Here is a 21797-nt window from a genome sequence, read left to right on the forward strand (position 1 = left end):
CCCAGGGATTGCACATACTCAGATACAAATGTGTAGTATAATGCAATGTAAGTCGCTTTGGATAAAAGCGTCTGCCAAATGCATAAATGTAATAAATGTAAATGTAAATGTAATGTGACACTGAAGATTGGAGTAATGATGCTGAAAATTCAGCTTTTCTATCATTTGAATTAAATTACATTTTACAATATAATCACATAGACAATAGGTATTTTAAAGTTATTTCAAAACCAGCTGAGACAAACCATAAAACCTCTATTGGCTGGGTTTTATTAATGCAGTCACCAATATGCAAATGTTCTTTGAACAAAATACCAGTGAACAACTTAAACGCCGTGATACCACTCAATTATGCAGCCTGTTTGAGTGAATTGAACATGTCCTCCTTGTTTTCATTCAAAGCTCTTATTGCTAAAGCTAACACAGTTTACTCACATTGTCAGGGTGTATTAGTGGTTAAAACTCCCTAAAGCGAGTATCATGGTAAGTCGTATCAGTTCCTTCTGTCCTTCAACAGGCCGCTGTCTGAAAGATAATGCTCCTTCTCCTGAGAGTATAAGTGCTATTAAAGAATTCAATGCTAACAACATTAACCACAAGGTCATTCAATTTAGTCATTCCTCAGGAGCACCACTGCTGTCTATTACTCCAGAACAACCCTGATGTTTGTTTAAAGCACCAGGCTCTGCTTAATAACATACCAGCTGCTTTCAGATTCAATGCTTTAAATAATATGTGAATAATTCATTGGATGGTAATAGTGTTTTTAGCCCCAAGCTTCCTGAAAGGGGGTAAAGGGGCAAAAGGGAGACCGTGGTGACAGTTGAGACGGTGAGTAGAGTGATTCAAAGCCCATTGAACTGGAAGTACATGATATGATGTTTCTCAGAGAGAGAGAGAGAGAGACTTCGGGTCTTGATTTTCTTCATTTTCTCCAGTGGCACATATTTAAATATATTAAGATATATTAAAAACATATTAAGTGCCAGTTCATCACAAATAAATACTTTACAAGGGTTACATTTAATGACAAGCTCTCAAACATTTCTTGCTTTGAACCAAATTACATTCACAAAATTAAAAGAATATGAATAATCACAATTTGGCAAACTGTTGAATAATTTGTTGTTGCCACTTCATTGCACTATTTGCTACTAATGGCAGATATTTACACTGCCGATCAAAAGCTTGGTTATTACGATTTTTTTTTTTGTTGTTGTTGTTAGTAAAAATATATATATATATTTTTAAAGAAATGGCAAATTTTATTTAGCAAAGATGCATTAAAGGGTTAGTTCACAAATGAAAATGTATAATTTTCTCACCCTCATGTCGAAATCCTTAAGACTTTTATTCATCTTCGGAACACAAATGAAGATCTTTTTTTATGAAATCTTAGACCTTTCTGGATTTGGTTTGGAATGACATTTCTGGTTTGGAGCGAAATGAGGGTTAGTAATTAAAGGTGCCCTAGAACTAGTTTTAACAAGATGTAATATAAGTCTAAGGTGTCCCCTGAATGTGTCTGTGAAGTTTCAGCTCAAAGTGAATTTTTTTAACTGCCTATTTTCAGCTATAATTACATATGCACCGATTCAGTACGCAGCCCCTTTAATTCTGGCGCTCCCCCCGCCCAGGAGCTCTCGACTGCCTTAAACAGCATTTAAACAAAGTTCACACAGCTAATATAACCCTGGATCTTTAATGGATCAAATGGATCTTTACAAAGTGTTTGTCATTCATGCTGCATGCATACATCGATTCCTGTGAGTATAGTATTTATTTGGATGTTTACATTTGATTCTGAATGAGTTTGATGGTGCTTTGTGGCTAAAGCTAACATTACACACTGTTGGAGAGATTTATAAAGAATGAAGTTGTGTTTATGAATTATACAGACTGCAAGTGTTTAAAAATGAAAATAGCGACGGCTCTTGTCTCCATGAATACAGTAATAAACGATGGTAACTTTAACCACATTTAACAGTACATTAGCAACATGCTAAAGAAACATTTAGAAAGACAATTTACAAATATCACTAAAAATATCATGATATCATGGATCATGTCAGTTATTATTGCTCCATCTGCCATTTTTCACTGTTGTTCTTGCTTGCTTACCTAGTCTGATGATTCAGCTGTGCACATCCAGACGTTCTGCCCTTGTGTAATGCCTTAACATGAGCTGGCATATGCAAATATTGGGGGTGTACATATTAATGATCCCGACTGTTACGTAACAGTCGGTGTTATGTTGAGATTCGCCTGTTCTTCGGAGGTCTTTTAAACAAATGAGATTTATATAAGAAGGAGGAAACAATGGAGTTTGAGACTCACTGTATGTCATTTCCATGTACTGAACTCTTGTTATTCAACTATGCCGAGGTAAATTCAATTTTTCATTCAATGGCACCTTTAATGACAGAATTTTAATTTTTGGGTGAACTAACCCTTCAAATTGACTAAAAGTGACAGTTAAAACAATAATGTTACACGCGATTTCTGTTTCAAATTAAATTCTGTTTTTTAAACTTATTTCCATAAAAATATTACACAGCATAACTGTTTTTAGTATTGGTAATAATAAGAAATGTTTGTTGAGCAACAAATCAACATATTAGAATGATTTCTGAAGGATCATGTGACACTGAAGACTGGAGTATGATGCTGAAAAATTTAGCTTTGTCCTCACAGGAAGAAAATTTTAAAATATGTTCAAATTGAAAAAGGGTATTTTATATTTTAGTAACATTTCACTTTTTTTTATCATATACATACTTCTTTTAAAAACATTGAAAATTCTTACTGACCCCAAACTTAGTGCTTATATTTGCTAATAGTTTGTCATAGAGCTGTTTGGCAGATATTTACCATATATTTGGAAAATGTTTAGCATAGAACAATTAATGGTGGCAAATTGCAGAAAAGCATGAAAACCAAACAGTAATTTATTGTTTTGTGAACTGGAATGGGTTGATAAGTGAATTAATGAATCTATAAAGTCATGATGAACAAATGAATGAAAATATTCCTCATGAATGGACAAATCAATGAAGATATAGCATACCACTCTGATATATCAAATAGAGGCACCTGCAGCTGTCAGCAGTTTTGTTATGCTCTGTGCATTCATGTAATCTGGCCTCAGGGTTTTTAATGCAGCATTCCATCACCAGGGGCTAGATTTGAACCCACTAAAACATTTAGGTACTTCATGAACATTTTATTAGCAAAATTATGCCACACAAGCGATCAGGACCAATACCTACTTTTCTTACCTTAGTCCCTGCTGGAAAATTTTTTGACTTCCATCACACACAAACACCATACATCATCAAAAACATATACACTCAATTATTTTAAGATGTATATACTAATGTTTTGCTCATGAGAGGTTATAAGGTTTGAATCTGTTAACAAAGAGGAAGTAAGTGAAGGAGGAATGGTTGGTCAATTTTAATGTAGTGTTTGTGTGGGTGTGTGTATTTGTTTGTTCAGGCTTTCAGGAATCTGACGTTGAGACTCATAACTTCTTGACATAAGGTGCTTGGGAGGGTTTTCGCTTGGAACCCTATCTTATTGAGGATGTTTACCGAAAGCTTCTGTTTACACAAAAAAACACACACCAGCAATGAAAAACACTTTTTCTATAGGGGATTTTTATAATTATTTTTTATTTTTTTGTATTATTGACTGAACGATATGCCTTATTCCTTTAGTATAATACAAAAGATTGTGAATCAGTTCTAGCCAACGGCACCAAAGGCAATTATTGTGCATGTGTATGAAAGAAAGATAAAGGGAATGAAAGAGAGAGCAAAAGATAGAGAGAATGAGGAGCTTAACTATGGTCGATGTTCTTTTTTTTCAGCTAATGTTGGGGCCTGCTTTCCGAAGCAAGGTAACCACACCAGCCACTCCCATATCTCCTCATGTCGGCCTGCCTCTGGCCAATCAGGTTGGCCTGTCATTTTGTTCCAAATGATTTTGTCAGTTGTACTGTATGTCAAAGTCTTGTCTCTGCATACTGCCTGACCACAACGAATGGGTGTTGTCTGCGTGCCATGTGTGTTAGCTGCTGTTTTAGGCCATCTTTATGGGCGAGAACAAGAAATTGCAGAAGGAAGTTAAATTAAATGTGCATTAGGTTGTGCCTCTTTTACTTGGAGGCAGTTTGGGAGTGTGTACTGTATGCATATGTGTGCGTTTCTGTCAGAAGCATCATGCACATTCAAAAAGAGGGGGCACATAAACCATGGTTTAGCTGGTAGATGCTGTAACTAAACCGTCTAACTGCATCTTTCTTCACTGACGGCCATTCGGAAGTATCTGTAGATTCCGATATCAAACATATAAATCACAAATATTTCACTATATAGAGTAGTTTTTGGCCAGTAAAAGTTTTCTAACAGATGGCTTTCGTCTTATGTCAGCTGTATGTGTCTTTTTCATCATACACAACTTAATTGAATGATTAAAGTGTTAGTTCACCCAAAAATGAAAATTCTGTCATCACTTACTCCCCCTCATGTTGTTCCAAACCCAAAAGATATTTATCTTTAGAACACAAATGAAGATATTTTCAATATTCATTCATAATCTTTGTCCATCCATTGAAAGTCCACACAACTAAAACGTTCACACTTAAAGTATGAAAAGACATTGTAAAAGTAATACATATGAATGCAGTTTAATCTAAGTTGTCTGAGAAGACATGAGCGCTTTATCAACACACATACTGCACATAGAGCACATCAAATATGTGACCCTGGACCACAAAACCAGTCAGGTATATTTGTAGCAATAGCCAACAATACATTGTAAGGGTCAAAATGATCGATTTTTCTTTTTTGCCAAAAACCATTAGGATATTAAGTAAAGATCATGTTCCATGAAGATATTTTGTACATTTCCTTCAGTAAATATATCAAAAAATGAATTATTGTAAGTATTATGCATTGCTAAGGACTTCATTTGGACAACTTTAAAGGCGATTTTCTCAATATTTAGATTTTTTATTTTTTTTTGCACCCTCATATTCCAGATTTTAAAATAGTTGTATCTCTGCCAAATATTGTCATCCTAACAAATTTATTTCAGATGATGTATAAATCTCAGTTTCAAAAAATGTACCCTTATGCCTGGTTTTGTGGTCCTGGGTCACATATGGTAAACACATGCACAAGGTTTGTTTGATTACTTTTGCAATGTATACATTTTTGAAGTGTGAATTGCTTTTATAAAGAAGGGACAGAAATATCTCAGGTTTTATTAAAAATATCTTCATTGTGTTTCAAAGATGAACAAAAGTCATATGGTTTTGAAATGACATGAGTGTGAGTAAACGATGACACAAGTTTTATCTATCCTTTTAAGTTGTTTAAAAAAAAAAAAGTGCTTAAAAGTAGTTTTTTTTTTTCTTTTGGTCATGTCTTATCTGGTCTAGGGCACAAAGTGAGCCAGAACTGCCACCAGTGCTCCCTCAAAAAAATTGTACATGACGCCCCTGACCTGTGTAGCCAAGTTTTTTTTAATGCCTTTCTCTCCCAGCTTATATGAACATATTTTTCATGTGTGTATATTGTGCATGCGAAGGTATGTGCGCGTGGGGGTTGTGATCCAACATGTGTCCTCAGAAAGCAAGAAACGCCACTTGAGATGACAGAGGCGAACCGACAGGCAAAGCAAAATGTAATCCCCTACAGAGAAATTTTGTCTCCATTCTTTTCTCTGATCTATAGCTCAGCGCTTTTACTTTTTTCTTAGTTCCCTCTTTTCGACTAAACCTGAGATCAATAGCTCTGCAGGGAGCAGCCACTCGCTCTTGTGCTCTTTTCTGTTGTAATAAGTCTAACATCTCATCCCATTTCTCTCTCTTCCTCCCCTTCACCCCATTCTCCTTCCACCATCTGTCTGTCTGCGAATGCATTTGCGCTGTTGCATGCGTGCGTGTGGTCGTGCATGACCGTATGAATGCGTGTGTGCTGGTGCCACACTTTTCACATTCCTCAACTCCTCCTCGCCCCCTTTTCATTCCTCTCTCAAACCAGACCCGGAGCGTGGCGGAGGTCACATGATCTCGACCGATGACCTGGAGTACCCACGTGAATATCGCACGCTGGGAAACAGCACGCGCCGGTTCTCCAACGTGGGGTTGGTCCACACCTCTGAGCACCGGCACACGGTCATCGCCGCCCAGAGCCTGGAGGCCCTCACCAATCTGCACAAGGCTGACATGGAACGCAAGAGGGACGCTTTCATGGACCACCTGAAGAACAAGTACCCGCCCCAGCACTCCCTACCGCCCTCTCCATCCCCCTCACACGGCAGCATGAGGGGCACCGCAGAGAGAAGCGCACGTGAACAGGTATGTACAAGGCTTACTTTCTATGGTGTTGCTGGATAAACATTGTTGTAAGTCATGGAACAGCATTCTGATTCACCAATCATATTCCAGGGTCGAGTTTAGGGCTGGTTTAAGAGGTAGTTAATGGTAAGGGTTTGGGTTACAGATTTTATTTTATTTTATTTTATTTTATTTTATTTTATTTTATTTTATTTTATTTTATTTTATTTTATTTTATTTTATTTTATTTTATTTTATTTTATTTTATTTTACTACAAATAAGTTATTATTATTATTATTATCATTATTATATAATTTTTGTTGGGCCAAGTTTTTTTTATTTTAGTTTATTATTTAATAATAATAATTTGAAAATGCAGTATCTTCTGTTCATGGACTTCTTTAAGAAACATTTTTCTATGTTTATTTAATTTAGCTATTTTTAACATATTTTCAATCTTTTTTTGAGTGGATATCATTGGATAGCATATTATATGTGACATTGTAAACTACTGTTCAAAAGTTGGGCTGCTTTTATTTGATCAAAATACAGTGAAAACAGTAATATTGTGAAATATCACTATAAAAGTATATTTGAATATATTTTAAAATGTAATTTAGTCATGTGATGGCAGATCTCCGGTCTTTACTCCAGTCTTCAGTGTCACATGATCCTTCAGAAATCATTCTAATATAATTTAGTGCTCAAGAAATTTATCTTATCTTTATCAATGTTGGTATCAATGTGTGTGTGTGTACACAAGTCTGACATGTTTTTGGTTCAACATCCTTGCTTGTTCCTAAAACAACACTGTAATCAACCAAGCGTTGGTGTTTGATTTTAGGGTGAGGGCTGGGATTGGTTGATTTTTGCCTTTTTATTTAAGATTAATCTCTGATTGGGTAAAAGGAATATTTTCCCAGCATGTTGATTCAGGAACGTATGCTGCTTGTTTAATTTACATTTAGCATGCATGGACACACTTTCACACACAAGATGCACAACACATGGTTTTGAATTCTGAGAGGTCTTGTGAAGGAGACAGTGACACATAGAGCCTACGGTACATATAAACACTTCTGTGACTAGTGGCATAGACTTAATATATGCCCCCATTTTCCTAGCTTTCACACAGCTTGACAGAAGATGTCAAAATGTCATTGAAACATTTTGTACTCACCGTAGAAAACAGGCAGTTGCATGTTAGAAAACTGCAAAACAGCAATCACTCAGTGAATGGAACAACTGGTTCTTATGGAGGAGGGTGACGTAATGTTGAATTCAAATATGGATGATGTCACTGCATCAAACCAGTATCAGCCAATCAGCTGTGTGCATGAAGAGAGAGAGAGAGAGACACGCAGGTAACAGACACATTTACGCTCAAGTCTTCCAATCTGCCTGTGCTGATATTTTTAGAGGGATAAGTGTTGAAAAAGAGGCTTTATTCCTTCAATCCTCTAATTATACCCATCAGCCCTTTATCTCTCCATATATTTGTCTCCTGTATAGAAAATAATTTATTGTGCTAGCCTTTTTTCTTCTTGTTTTTTTTTTTCTTTTGACACAACCTGCACTTCTGGTCACCAGCATTCCAAACTCATCTCATGTGTATGTATATATTTTATATATGGACTGTTTTGTCCATGTTCTTTTGATCATCGCTATTGTAACGTATTGGGAAACCAGAATGCATGAAACATACATTAGCAGAATCCGCCTGTCTGTTCCACACGTTGTATTCACACCATATTATAGATTCGTAGTCAGGTTTAGGATGCGCGTGCCGAACCGTGGGTGGAGAACCGAACGGTTCGTTTTTTTTTACAGCGAACCGTTCCACCACTAATATATATATATATATCACATTATTTATTTTTAAAAATAAAACATGCTACAATTAAATTTACTATTTAAATTTTTACAAAATTAGAAATATTTTGAATTGAAATTGAATTTGAAATTGAAACTGTAGATAGCAACTCTAATCCTATAATATTTTGTGTGTGTGTTAAGAACATAACTGTTCATGGAATTAATATTTATAAGATATTCAAAGGCTTGTTGAAATTATATAAATGTGTATTTGCTTAGAAAGGCAAACCCTACAATACTTTTTCATATACTGTTTAATTTCTTTTTTAAACATGCGTATCTAATTTATCTGACAGAACAGTTAAACAAAGACAGTAAACTAATGAAGATGAAGAATGAGAACTCAGGAGCTGCCACTCTTATAGCTGTAAAAATACAAATAAATAAAAGTCCAGATAAAATAAAATAAAAAATAAAAGTGGCTCCCATCACTTGGGGAAAACAGAAAAACGTGTCGCCTGAAATAATGGCCTTGGCAATAAATCAATCGACCACTAATCTAAATGTTGCTCTCTTCCATGCAGTTACAATGAATGACATCAAAAAAGATGCATATATATTTCGTATCTATATTTTACAATGTATCGTAAGGGATCATAGAGTACTTTAATATGACTGAAATATGATGCTTGAAGCCACCATTATTGACTAGAGCGAACAACACAATCCTTCTGTTACACTGAAATTCATGCAGGTTTGAATTTATTTATTATTTATTTCTAATTTTAGGGTGAACTATCCATTTGACCAGCATGTTTTGTCGGCAAATAAAATGGCTATGGTAGTCCACTATCTAGACTAGCACCAAACATGGAAAGCTAGTATTTTCAGCAGGGCTGTTTTGAAAGTCTCTCTTTGTATTTTTATCACCTATTTTACAGCTCTCTCATCCTCTCTGTATGTGATTCTCGTCACAGTATATACCTGTGCATGACATTAATGCCCAGCGAGTGTGTAATAGACGATAGGATCAAATGAAAGAGAGAGAGAGACAGGGAGGTTGGGTGAGAGACAGGTGGAGTCCATAGTTGCCAAGGCAACACCGCCCTTATATGGAAACTGGTGATATCATATTGCAAAGGTCAGGCTGGAGAGAATGAGAAAGCGAGAGAACAAGGAATAAAGAGAGTGAGAGAGAAACAGAGAAGGCAAAAAAAAAACTGAGCAGAGGAAAAGGGGAAGGGTTTCGGAATATCCACAAGGAAGACGCATCACAGGAATTCCTTCTTATTTATTTGCCTATCTATAGCCTGTGTGGAATAATGGAAAGGGGGAGGGGAGGAGGACAAAAAGAGAGGGAGAGAGCAGACAGAAGAGTGCAACGGTGTGTAAACCGGCAGGAGGAGAGTTAATTACCCTCTGCCAGCCTTTTCCAGAGACTCTAGCACGGAAGAGTTAAAGCAGCAGCCAGTAGCCAGTCGATGCTGTAATGAATTAAATAAAGAACCTGCCGTCGCATGTGCCGGAGACAGAGAGAGAGGGCAGGAATAAGAGAATGAGTATTCTGCACACCTGACAGCCAGCTGCTAAGACTGAAGGCATCTAGCTAGTGTGCATGTGCGTGTGTGTGCAGGGAGGACGCACACTCACTAGCGCACACGCATGCAGGTGCAGGTGAGATTCGACCTGACGGCTTCATTTGTTTGGTTATTGTGAGATTGTTTGACGTGGTGACTGTATGCAGATGGATACTAATTGGGTTAGTGTGAGTGTGCATGTCAAGAAGAGGAAACATGTATCAATGCATGTATTTGTGTCCGTGTGTGCATGTGAGAGGTAAGAGCCGTTTTGCATGCGGGTCAGGTGGTGTATAGCTCCAGTAATCTTGCTGGGTTGACACATGTTTCTCAGATGGAGACTAATGCTGGTCACAGGATCAGATGCAACTAGTATTCAGGCCTGATTGTTGTGTTTAGTGCACATGAGGATGTGCTTTTGCTGTAATAATGGTGCTTTGGGTTGTAATGCTCATGTATAGGTGCACATGGTGGCATTTAACTTGCAAACAAATGCCACTACGTTTCAGATGCATGCAGAAGGTGGATTTAAAGGGGACATGTTCTAATGCACTTTTGAAGTATTTGATTTTTCCTTCTGAATAATGCTAGTCAGAATTTTTATTTCAATACCATTTTACCCTCTTAGCATTTAACAGTTTAGCTTTTCTTGTTACTGTACCTTTAAGTCTGTAGGGTTGGGGTTGGGTTATAACCTCTGATAGGTTAACTTCCATGTGCCAAAGCAGTTTGGTGCTGATGCATTTCCTTCAACAATTTTTATTCAGTGCGTCAGTGCACGTTGATAAAAAGGCACAATATCGTTATCCAATTTACTTCCAAATTTAAAACTCCCAACAAACCTGCAGAATTTTTAGGTATGTTAGTCAAATAAGCATTGACGTCACTTCCCCGCCGGAATATGCCCCCTCAGCGGGACTGAGTGGCAAAAGAGTCTGCTGCATGACTGAATTTAATAAGGGAAACTGCAAAAATGCGAGTAAAACAAACTATTAAACTAAAGAATGGACTTGATAGTGTTCCTATTACAACTTACCAAAGATCCAGTAATCTGTGAATATTGACATACAGCCATGCAATCGTATTTCCTGACATTTATATGTGCCTGGTTTTGACGCCGGGGAAATGCATAAACCAAATTTGCCTGTGAACACTTTATATGAATACAATATAGGTCTAAATCCGGGTGATTACTTATCAGTTATATATATCATCCTGTTCAAAAACTTGTATAGTTTTGTCAGTGTTTATTTAAAAACAACCCAATTGTGCAGAGTATGAGATTGTAAATATTTAATTGATGAGTTGTCAATACAATATATAACAGTACAATGTATGATTTTACCCCAAAATTCAACATATTGACAAAATGGTAAATGCAAATCCATTTCGCTCCATTTCTGTGAATTGCAGTGATCCATTTGCTTCTCTTTTCTTCAGCTTTTGGCAGTCTGTAAAAAAATACACCTCGCAAAGCTCTTCCCTGTTTTAGTCTGTTTTTCGCGGCATTCGCGCTGAAAACCAATGCTGCCATTAGACTTTTTGCCACTCAGTGGGCATAACCGCAGTCACAACAGCTGTATACCTTTTATTAATGTATTTTGGATGTGCCTTATTTCATGTGATCTATGTCTTTGCATGTTGACATTCTGGAAAAATCTGTTTTACATGATTCATCCCTTTTTTAAATGTTTCCTTTTAGCTGCACCTGTATTGTCTATTAATTCTTAAGTATGCTGTTGATTTTCCGCTGGCAAAAGCAGCCGCAGCTTAGACAGCCAATTATCCCCCATTTAGTGTTGTTTCTTAGCAACTGAGGACGCTGGCCTCATACTGCTCCATGGAATTCTGCTTGTTAGGGGAAAATAACATCACCAAGCCACAGCCCTGCAGTGCATAAATCCATAAGACTCTGAGGCGGCCCACAATTATGATCCAATATGATGGTGTCGGTAGTTGTGTTATTTCAGTTATTTATCAAAAGCTATGTCAAAGAGAGAAATTTAGGGCTGTCACATTGAAATGATTTAGTAGACTTTTCATTGCTGTGAATTTTTCACTTCCTCTGTGGTTTGGCTGGAGACCACAGCACAAATTGAAATGGCCATGGAGGTTTTGTGTGTGTGTGTGTGTGTGTGTGTGTGTGTGTGTGTGTACTTGTTTTTGTGAAATATCAGGACACAAATGTGTATAATGACATGGGTATGACATAGGTATTACAAAAAGAGGTGAAATATGAGGACATTCAGCATGTCCCCACTTTTCAAAAGGCTTATAAATCATACAGAATGAGTTTTTGTGACAAAGTAAAAGTGTGCACAGTTTCCTGTGAGGGTTAGGTTTAGGGATAGGGGTAGTGTAGGGGGATAGAAAATACGGTTTGTACAGTATAAAAACCATTACGCCTATGGAATGTCCCCACATTTCACAAAAACAAGTATGTGTGTGTGTGTGTGTGTGTGTGTGTGTGTGTGTGTGTGGCACTAACCTAGCCATACTTTTCAGACAATTTTCCTGAAGCATTTTGCTCGAAGTTAGCTAAAGCTGACTAATCTCATTTTAGGCCTGCTAGTACTTATTTTTAGAATATAATTTATGAGTGTCATTTAATATTATATTTTTTTATTTGAAAATATGGTATTTTTAACAATACAACCCAAAAATGAAAACACAGTGAAAATATAGTTATTATATAATAACTATATTATTGTATATCTATTTATTGTAGATCAACTTTTTGAAGATTTTTAAAAAATATATTAGTATTAGTGTGTATATATTTTTTTTTATATATATATATATATATATATATAATATACACACACCCCTTTCTACAGCATTAAAATAAAGTTGCATTTTATGGGTAGAGTTTAAAGATAAAGAAATAATACTTTTTTGATAGCCAAAATCTTTTGCGTTGTATGTTGATAGGTGTCATTTTAAAGTCCACTGAATCCTGAACATGAAATTACTTAATGCGCATTCAGTTTAGATTTAAATGAATGTTTGTGTGTGTGTTGAATATAAGTGGCGTATAAACCCACTGTCGTGCATTTCATGCTTGAGACTATCATGTCCCACGTAATATGAGAGTGCTTTGGTTTGAAAATGCTGCTGGGGGACATTTAATATTACGTTCTCGAGCAGGCACTTAAATCTCAAGCTGTTTCAGAGTATAGTTTATTTCCCTGCTTTGACTATCAACTGCACAAAACGCTTGCCTTTAGGCTGAAGTTCAGTACCAGAACACCTCCTGGCAGTAATGCAGTGGGTCCATCTGCCGTTCAGTAGTACCTGACATCAGGTAACCCAGAATCAGTCCCCGCAGGTGAGGTCCTGCCCCTCTATCTGGCCCATTTCTGTCTGGAGGAGCATGCTGAATCAATCATTAAAGCAGCCCAGACACAGAAACCAGTTAAACCTGCTCCACAACAGAATAAACACAGGATTATCTGAGAAGGGATTGTTGGTTTCCCAGAGATCAGCAGCACAGATACACTGACCAACACTGAAATATGAATATTATGTAATATATATTTAATATATATTACATAATAAATACTGTATGTATTAAATGTGTGCGTGTGCACACGTAAAAATCATTATGTCTATGGAAAGTCCCCATAAAACATGTAATAAGGTATTTCCTTTTTGGAGAGACTGATGCAATGTGTGTATGCTGATGTCTTAACCTCAGCCTGTAGGTTTTTGTGTATTTGTCAATCTGTGAAAACAAGATTGCTGTAGTGTTTCATGTATATTTCATATTGCTGATCCCTAGGGCAGTGCTCAGAACCAGGATGAACTGCAAGTTGAAAGCAGGTGAATTTTACTAGAAATATAATGCTGGACTATTGCTATATGAGCAGTGTGCTATTATACACCATTGAGATCAACATCATGCTTCAAAGGACTTTGTTCAACATATTTTTGTCCTTGTGTAGAAGGAAATATTTAGTTGATGTTTATATGCTTCAAGTGTTTTTAAATTAATATGTTTTCCTCTCTAAACGTATGTTTGCACACACACACTTTTATCAGCTGACTATGTAGTCTAGACTTGCACATGAAATATTGAAAGGTCTTGATCGATCAGGGTAGAGTTCAACAAATAAGCGGCAGTCTGAGTTTTATTCAAAGAATATTTGGCACCTCTGGGCACTTTAGGACACACTCATGGGGCCTTAATAATCTAAATTATGAGAATAAACTCTGTCAAACCGCACTCACATTCTCACTAGTTTATTTAATTTGTTGTCTAACAATGTCAAACAGTCGAAATACTGTACATCACAGGAGAATCAATTTTAAAAATATTATTTCATCCACAGTGTCATTCCCATCTCAAAACATTCTCTAGTGGAAACAACAGTGATTGAAGTTACTTGATAGATATACAGTATATAATGGTAACAAAAGAGTTACAGTTGCAGAGAAAGTTAAAGACTACAACGGATTATGCTGATGAAGTCTTCGACTTTCTGTAAAAGTGAAATTCACAGACGAATTGGGAGAGATAGGTGAAATCGCTGCAGACAGCTTACCAATTTCGGTATGATTGATAGGTCTGGGCAGCAGGCCAGGCATAGACACAGAGGGAATCTTTTTAATTAATTTTTTTCTCATTTGCTGCAATCCTGTCAGTTAGTTATTCAGACAGGGCTGCTGATGGACACCTGAGAGAAAGCCTCAAAATACCTTCATGCAGGCTCATTTAGAGGGCCAGCCCATTCAGAACAGCTCCATATGACGACCAGGCTAGAGGAATTATGTGTCACTGTGTCACCATGTGCTTTAATGCCATCTTTAATTTGCAGAGATGCATTTGAAGCAGCATATGTGCCATGAAAAGTCTGGTTAATACTACATATAATACCGTTCAAAAGTTTGAGGTCAGTAATATTTTTTTAAAAGAATGATTTTTATTCAACAAGGACACATTAAATTAATCAAAGGTGACAGTAAAGGCATTTATAATGTTACGTAAGGTTTTTATCTCTGTTCTTTTGATCTTTCTATTTATCAAAAGATCCTGAAAAAAAAGTTTCACAGTTTCCACAAAATTGCAAAAGCAGCACAACTGTTTTCAACGTTGATAATAATAATAAATGTTTCTTGAGCATCAAATCATCTTATTAGAATGATTTCTGAAGGATCATGTGACACTGAAGACTGGAGTAATGATGCTGAAAATTCAGCTTTGACATCAGAGGAATAAATTACATTATAAAATATATTCATATAGAAAACAGTTTATAATGCTTCATAATATAATTGTTTTTACTGTATTTTTGATTTAAATAAATTAAGCCTTGATGAACATAACAAAAACATGTTAAATGAAAATATTAAATTATAAATTGGGCATAAATAAAAGAGCAAAATAAAATAATATTATTGAGAGTGTGTTGAAATGAATGTGAGTTTGTCCAGTTTTTTAGAAATCTCTTCACTGGGATGTGCCCTCTGTCTCTCTCTTTCTCTCTCTCTGTTCCTTCTCATACTTTTATCACAAAAGATGTCACATGGTCGGAGATGGTGACTGTGTTTAAGGTGTCATCACACAGAGATAAATGTCTAAATATTTCCCTCTTTTCTCTTTCTCCATAGCAACAGCCAAACTACTGGAGCTTTAAGGTCAGTGCTTTGACTACTTCTGTGTGTGTTCTTTTCTCAAAAGCTCTGTTCTTCTGATATGTGTTTTTACATATATATATAACACATATCAAAAGAACATATATATATATATATATATATATATATATATATATATATATATATATATATATATATATATATATATATATATATATATATATATATATATATATATATATATATATATATATATATATATATATACACATACACATAAACACAAACAAACAGTCGCTGTTTGGATTTAAATAGACATGGTCTATGACTCAAGGCTCTAGTCTATGACTGGATCATTATTACAGTGATTATTATGTTTCTAGCATGTTATATGTTGTTAAGTGTTTAGGATGTGCTGGAGTAGACTTTACAGAGTGCTCGACTCTTGCATTGTCAATACAAGATCTTGACCAAATTATGCACCTCTTGATGGAAATAACCTCACAACATTTATTTCCATCAAGAGGTGCATAATTTTTTAGTCAAGATCTTGTATTTACAATGCAAGAATTAAGCACTCTATAAAGTCTACTCCAGCAGAACTCAAAGACTTTCAATAAATTTAAGGTCTGGACCAGAGTCCTGCTCGGGTCCTGTTTGATAAACCCGCACCTGCCCCACACCCACAGTTATTAACAGAACACTCAACCCGATATCCGACAGAAACAGGAATTTTAGCCAACCCACTCGGCATTTAAACGCGGTTGTCTCTTCAGAAACTCAGCAGTGTTTACCTGGCCGCTGGTTCTCTTTGTAGCAGCACGAAAAAATATTCTAAAACTTTTATTCAAATTATGAATAGCCTATATTTAATACATAAAGTGAGCAAAGCGTGCTCCCTTTGATATAATCTCTAGCTTTCAATCAGATGCCTTTAACGGTCTTCGACAGAGCGTGAACACAAATAAGCACGGGACCATTTGAAAGCAGCAATTGAGTTGGAATAGCCTTGGCTATTGGACCCACAGTACACCCGTGCCAACCGTGCGTGTGCGTGTGATATTATTCCACCCGTTACATAAACTTTGGTGGGTCAACCGTCGGGTACCCGTCTGCGTGCAGGACTCTGGTCTGTATTCATAAGTGCTAATTCATGTGTGAAAATGACTCTTAAAGGTGCCCTAGAATGAAAAATTTAATTTACCTCGGCATAGCTGAATAACAAGAGTTCAGTACATGGAAATGACATACAGTGAGTATATAAATCTCATTTGTTTAAAAGACCTCCAAAGAACAGGCGAATCTCAACATAACACAGACTGTTACGTAACAGTCGGGATCATTAATATGTATGACCCCAATGTTTGCATATGCCAGCTCATGTTCAATGCATTAGACAAGGGCAGCCAGTAACGTCTGGATCTGTGCACAGCTGAATCATCAGACTAGGTAAGCAAGCAAGAACAATAGCGAAAAATGGCAGATGGAGCAATAATAACTGACATGATCCATGATATTCATGATATTTTTAGTGATATTTGTAAATTGTCTTTCTAAATGTTTCATTAGCATGTTGCTAATGTACTGTTAAATGTGGTTAAAGTTACCATCATTTATTACTGTATTCATGGAGACAAGAGCCGTCGCTATTTTCATTTTTAAACACTTGCAGTCTGTATAATTCATAAACACAACTTCATTCTTTATAAATCTCTCCAACAGTGTGTAATGTTAGCTTAAGCCATGGAGCAAAGCCTCAAACTCATTCAGAATCAAATGTAAACATCCAAATAAATACTTTACTCACATGATCCGATACATGCATGCAGCATGCATGACGAACATCTTGTAAAGATCCATTTGAGGGTTGTATTAGCTGTGTGAACTTTGTAAATGCACTAGGGATGCTCACATTGACCGTTTAACCATTAACCGAAAGTAAGAATTTTAACCAATTGATACTATCAGTTAAACGTTTTTTTTTTGTTTGTTTGTTTGTTTTTTTGCAGGTTGCTGCATGGTTAAAGAAAAATATGCTATATATACATATATGCTTAGTTGTTAACTCGCGGGGCGTTATCTTTGTATTCCTGGGACATCAGTGCCATCTGAGAGGGTGTTTTCTGCAGCGGGTCTAACGGTCAACAGGCTGCGCTCCAGACTAACCCCACAACACGTAGACATGTTACTTTTTTAAAATAAAAACTAGACAATGTGTAGATTGAGGTAGGCCTGCTATTTTTATTTGACGGAAAAATGTCTAAAATACCGGTTGTTCAAAGCTTCAATGGATTCACCGTGTTTTTGTTTTGTCATCTTAATTTGTTAAACATTTAAGTGAAAAATATTTAGTGTAGACCTATTTATTTTATGCCTTTTATTTAAATTGTTTTTTTCTGTTGTCAGAAACGCTGCAGGTGTGTGAAAATTTCTTGTTTATCTGTTCTATGCTGCTGTTTGCATGTTAAAATAAACCCGTGGAAGACACAGACACTCGTCAATTGTATTTTTTATTTAATGTCATATATATGTCATATTATCATCATGTAGGCTATACAATATTATAATCTTATCAGTTAACGGTTAATAATCGGATAATGAGCGTCGGTTGTCGGTCGAGAAATTTAACCGAAATGAGCATCCCTAAAATGCGCTGTATTATAGTCGAGAGCTCAGGGGGGCAGGGAGCGTGTGATTTAAAGGGGCCGCAGCCTGAATCGGTGCATAGTTAAAGATGCCCCCAAATCGGCAGTTAAAAAAAAATCTATGGGGTATTTTGAGCTGAAACTTCACAGACACATTCAGGAGACACCTTAGACTTATATTGCATCTTGTAAAAACTGGTTCTAGGGCACCTTTAAGTAATTTGCCTATTTAAATCCAAATAGTGACTTTTTGGGGGGCTGGGCGGTGTATGTTCTGTTGTATGTACATGTTGTGATTCAACATCTGTTGTAGGCCCACACTGAATCTGCACCAAGTTCTATACATCCCACTTTTGAGTGTTTGTTTATTAAATATTTTAGCTTATTAGATAATACTCTTAGTGATGATGAAGAAAATTGCCTATTTTCTTGGGCTTTCTTTCTAGCTCTACAATATGGACAAAATTGTAGCTAAAAGTGAGAGAGATCTCCCCCTCTTCCCCCCTTTGGCTGTTCACATTGACATCCTTAAGGTCATTGATCTGTGGGTCAGGCGGGTCTGACGCTGATTTGTGACGATCTGCTTCACTGGCTTTTATCTTCTAAATCTCATTGCCCTGCTCTTTCTCTCTATCTCCATCTATCTCTCTTTTACTTGCTTCAATTTTCTTACATACCTGCCCATCAAACTCTTAAGTCTTACAGCTAAAGTCAATTTAATAGAACAAACACATGGGTCTCTATAGATGTTTTTAAAAACTGAACTTCTTTTATGTTGTCACAGCATCTTAAAAACCCATGGCACAAGACTCTAGGAAAAAATCATCATAAAGCCACAACAGTGAGTACACTGATGATGTTAGGATGTTGGTTCAGAAACAGACATGTATACTTACTCACTCCCTCAAATCCCTTGTTGTTAAACCTGTATTATATTGTGAATGATATTTATTCTAACAGGGATAAAATGTCTATTATATGCATATGTGATTAGAGATGGGTGTGTGTAATTGTACAAGGATACAGGAAATGGCCTCAGGCTGTGATAAATGTGTCATTATGTGAGACTCGGTAATCGGATCCTCTTGATTCCGTTCATTCTTATTCACTCTCACACTTATTTACTCATGTTACACTCCTCATGTCAAGAGACACACTCATTCTCTATGTCTGTGTCTTGACTGTTATCATGAAAAATCCAGGTACTATAACATGCAAACAGCATGTTTGAATACATATCGACATTATTTTGGGACTATAGGTCTTGCTGCGTCTCATTCAGTGTTTGTGAGTCATATTATTAGTCATTATAGACTAATGGACTCCCTCTGATCTGACCCCCCGTAACATTATACACCTCAAACACTCTTGTTTATCCAATATTTAATCTTTACATTCTCTGTTCTTGTCTATTAGTGCCCTCAGGAATTATGGGCTTTCTGTGGGAAATGTCAGGAGAAAATTTTGGTTATGGCCTATGGGATACCCAGATACTCTGGATAGGTTATGTACTCAGACAGGATTGATCATGTCTCCTCTCCTAGATCTCATTTGCTTGTTCTTGTCATGGTAAGATAGATTGTCAGATGCTTTCAGAACATTTTTTTTTTCCATTAGGTGCTGATGCTGAGCCCTAAACAGATGCCTGTTAAAAGCAAAAATCTCCACTGGCTGGTTATGCCATATAAAATTAGCCTCTCTGCAAATTATTGTAATGATTTGTTGATTTGGTTCCTCTGTCATTCTCGCTGCCTTGTTCTTTACTATGATTATTTCTTCATATCTAGAGGTAAAAATGTGTTTTCATGTGCCCTGGTTCATTAGCATTTTTTTTTTTTTATTGTTTCTTCCATTAGCATAGGTTTAAATCGTTGTAGCTAGGGATATGCTAACAGTGAAGAGTGGGCCCAAAGCTTGTCGTTGACAGTGTTGGGGAGTAGCTAAGTTTAAAAAGCAGTGCTAAGAACATAAACAATTAGTAGCTTGACAATATTTCAGTTGTTTTCCAATTCATTTAGCTTTTTAAGTAATTAGCATTTTTCAGGAAACTCTTGGAAGTCTGATTCATTACTGAATAAATTTGTGAGGATTCACAGTTTTTTTTTTTTTTTTTTTTTTTGAAATTTTTTGTTAAATTCTGCTGCTTATCACAGTGTTTTGTATGATTAGGTTTTGTTGTCTACCTGTGGCCTGTTGCATGAAGCTAGTTGAACAAACTCTGAGTTTCAGAGTAGGTTCGAAGTTGACAAATCCAGATAAATCCAAACTGGTTTTGGATCTCACAAAGCTTGGTATAAATGTTCTCTGTCAACTCAGGTTTAATCCAGAGTTTGTGATCAACTCTGAAGCAGGTGCACCTGAAAGTGTGACACGTGCAGCAAACAGCCAATCACACGGAACATGGAGAACGTCCGTTTGATTCACTTCTCGTGAGAGAGCCGTTCAATTCACGTCTCTTCTGAAGATTAAAAGATCGTTATGAAAAATATCATGAAATTAAATGCATTTACAAAGCAGGAATAAACATTGCTGTTGCAGTGAAAGTTTGAGAAGGCAACTGAATGAAAATATATGACTATGCATGTGAATCAAACAAATAGGCCAAATATATAGCTTCACAAAGAGTTCAAAAGAATACATGTAAGCAACCTGTTTGAGTTTTATATATTAATGCATGTATTATATTTATTTTAATTTAAAAGCAAAGTTTAATATTGTCAATTAATAATTATATGAATGTCATATGAATTATGCATAATTATTATTTATTTAATATAAATGTAATAAATAATTAACAGCAAAAGATAGAAGTAAAAGAAAGTTTTTTCACTATAAACTGATTTAATTTGGAGCGAGAGATACAGGAGGAGTGGCTTTATTACATCAGACACAGGTCACTACTCGCACCTGATTGGTCGAGTTGTGGTCTGCTATCTCTAAACCAGAATAAAACCTGCTCTGGAGCAGGTTAGCTGTGTAGCGTAAGTTACCATAGCAATGAAACCCGCTAAAAACCAATCCACCTTCATGAGCCCGAAAAACCAGTTTGCTCAAACTAATCTTGAACTTACCTGGGTAGAAACTGATACCGGCTTTGTGCAACAGGCCACAGTTTGTTTGTATTTATGCTAAGCTCATAGGAAAAACCTGTGACGACATTTCTGTAAAGTGAAATGTCTAATGAGTGGTACGTAAAGCCAGATGTGAATGAAACGCTTTATTATTATTGTTGTACGTACAATGGCAGTTCAGAAATGACATGTCTGGTGAGTGGCACTAAACAACTAATGCTCTGTCACATTTAAAAATAACGTACCACCTACCCTCAAACTTACCCTAAACCTAATTGATAGAAGTGTTAATAAAAGCGAATGTGAGATAAAAATGCATTTGCTGAAGCAACCATGCAATTTCAGCTTGCTTCTACAAGTCTTTGAGCTCTTTTTTTTTGACTTATGTTTCATGGGACTCATAAGTTTCAAGGAATCATAAAACAGAAAGTTGTGTTTGCCACACAAACGGACACACGTCACATTGCCAGTTTAGCTTTATTTTTTATGTTTTTGTCAAACAATGTCACACGTTATCTCTTGTTTTGGGAAACATCTCACAGCTTGTCCTCCAGGAGACAGTAAAGGTGTGCTGAACTAATCCATTTTCTTCCTCCTCTTCCTGCCTCTTCTTCTTATCATTTCAGTCTTCATCATCGCTATTAGTCCCCACTGATAGCTGCAGAGAATGCCGCCATTTTATGACCACCTACCTGCTTACCATTTCCCTGCTTTCTCTGCCTCTCTCAGCATAGGACTGAATAGGCC

The 21797-nt window shown here is 36.3% G+C and overlaps 1 protein-coding gene across 19 annotated transcripts in view; it reads left to right on the plus strand.

Annotated features, from left to right (window-relative positions):
* The first annotated feature begins 5955 nt into the window (after positions 1-5955).
* srcin1a (SRC kinase signaling inhibitor 1a) overlaps positions 5956-21797 on the plus strand; it is a 71107-nt gene continuing 55265 nt past the window's right edge. For 11 of the 19 annotated variants that reach the window (XR_010894635.1, XM_067382326.1, XM_067382328.1 and 8 more), the window contains exons 1-3: positions 5956-6367; positions 15350-15376; positions 18764-18820. Coding sequence is in view for 18 of the 19 variants with exons in the window: in XM_067382326.1 (XP_067238427.1) it covers positions 6074-6367; positions 15350-15376; positions 18764-18820 (378 nt within the window). In the remaining variant the exon portion in view is untranslated. Of the gene's footprint in view, positions 6368-9424; positions 9837-15349; positions 15377-18763; positions 18821-21797 lie in introns of those variants that run through there. The other 8 variants (XM_067382319.1, XM_067382320.1, XM_067382327.1 and 5 more) reach the window with 5 other exon arrangements.

Source organism: Chanodichthys erythropterus, chromosome 3 (genome assembly GCF_024489055.1).
Source record: "Chanodichthys erythropterus isolate Z2021 chromosome 3, ASM2448905v1, whole genome shotgun sequence".
Taxonomy (NCBI): Eukaryota; Metazoa; Chordata; class Actinopteri; order Cypriniformes; family Xenocyprididae; genus Chanodichthys; species Chanodichthys erythropterus.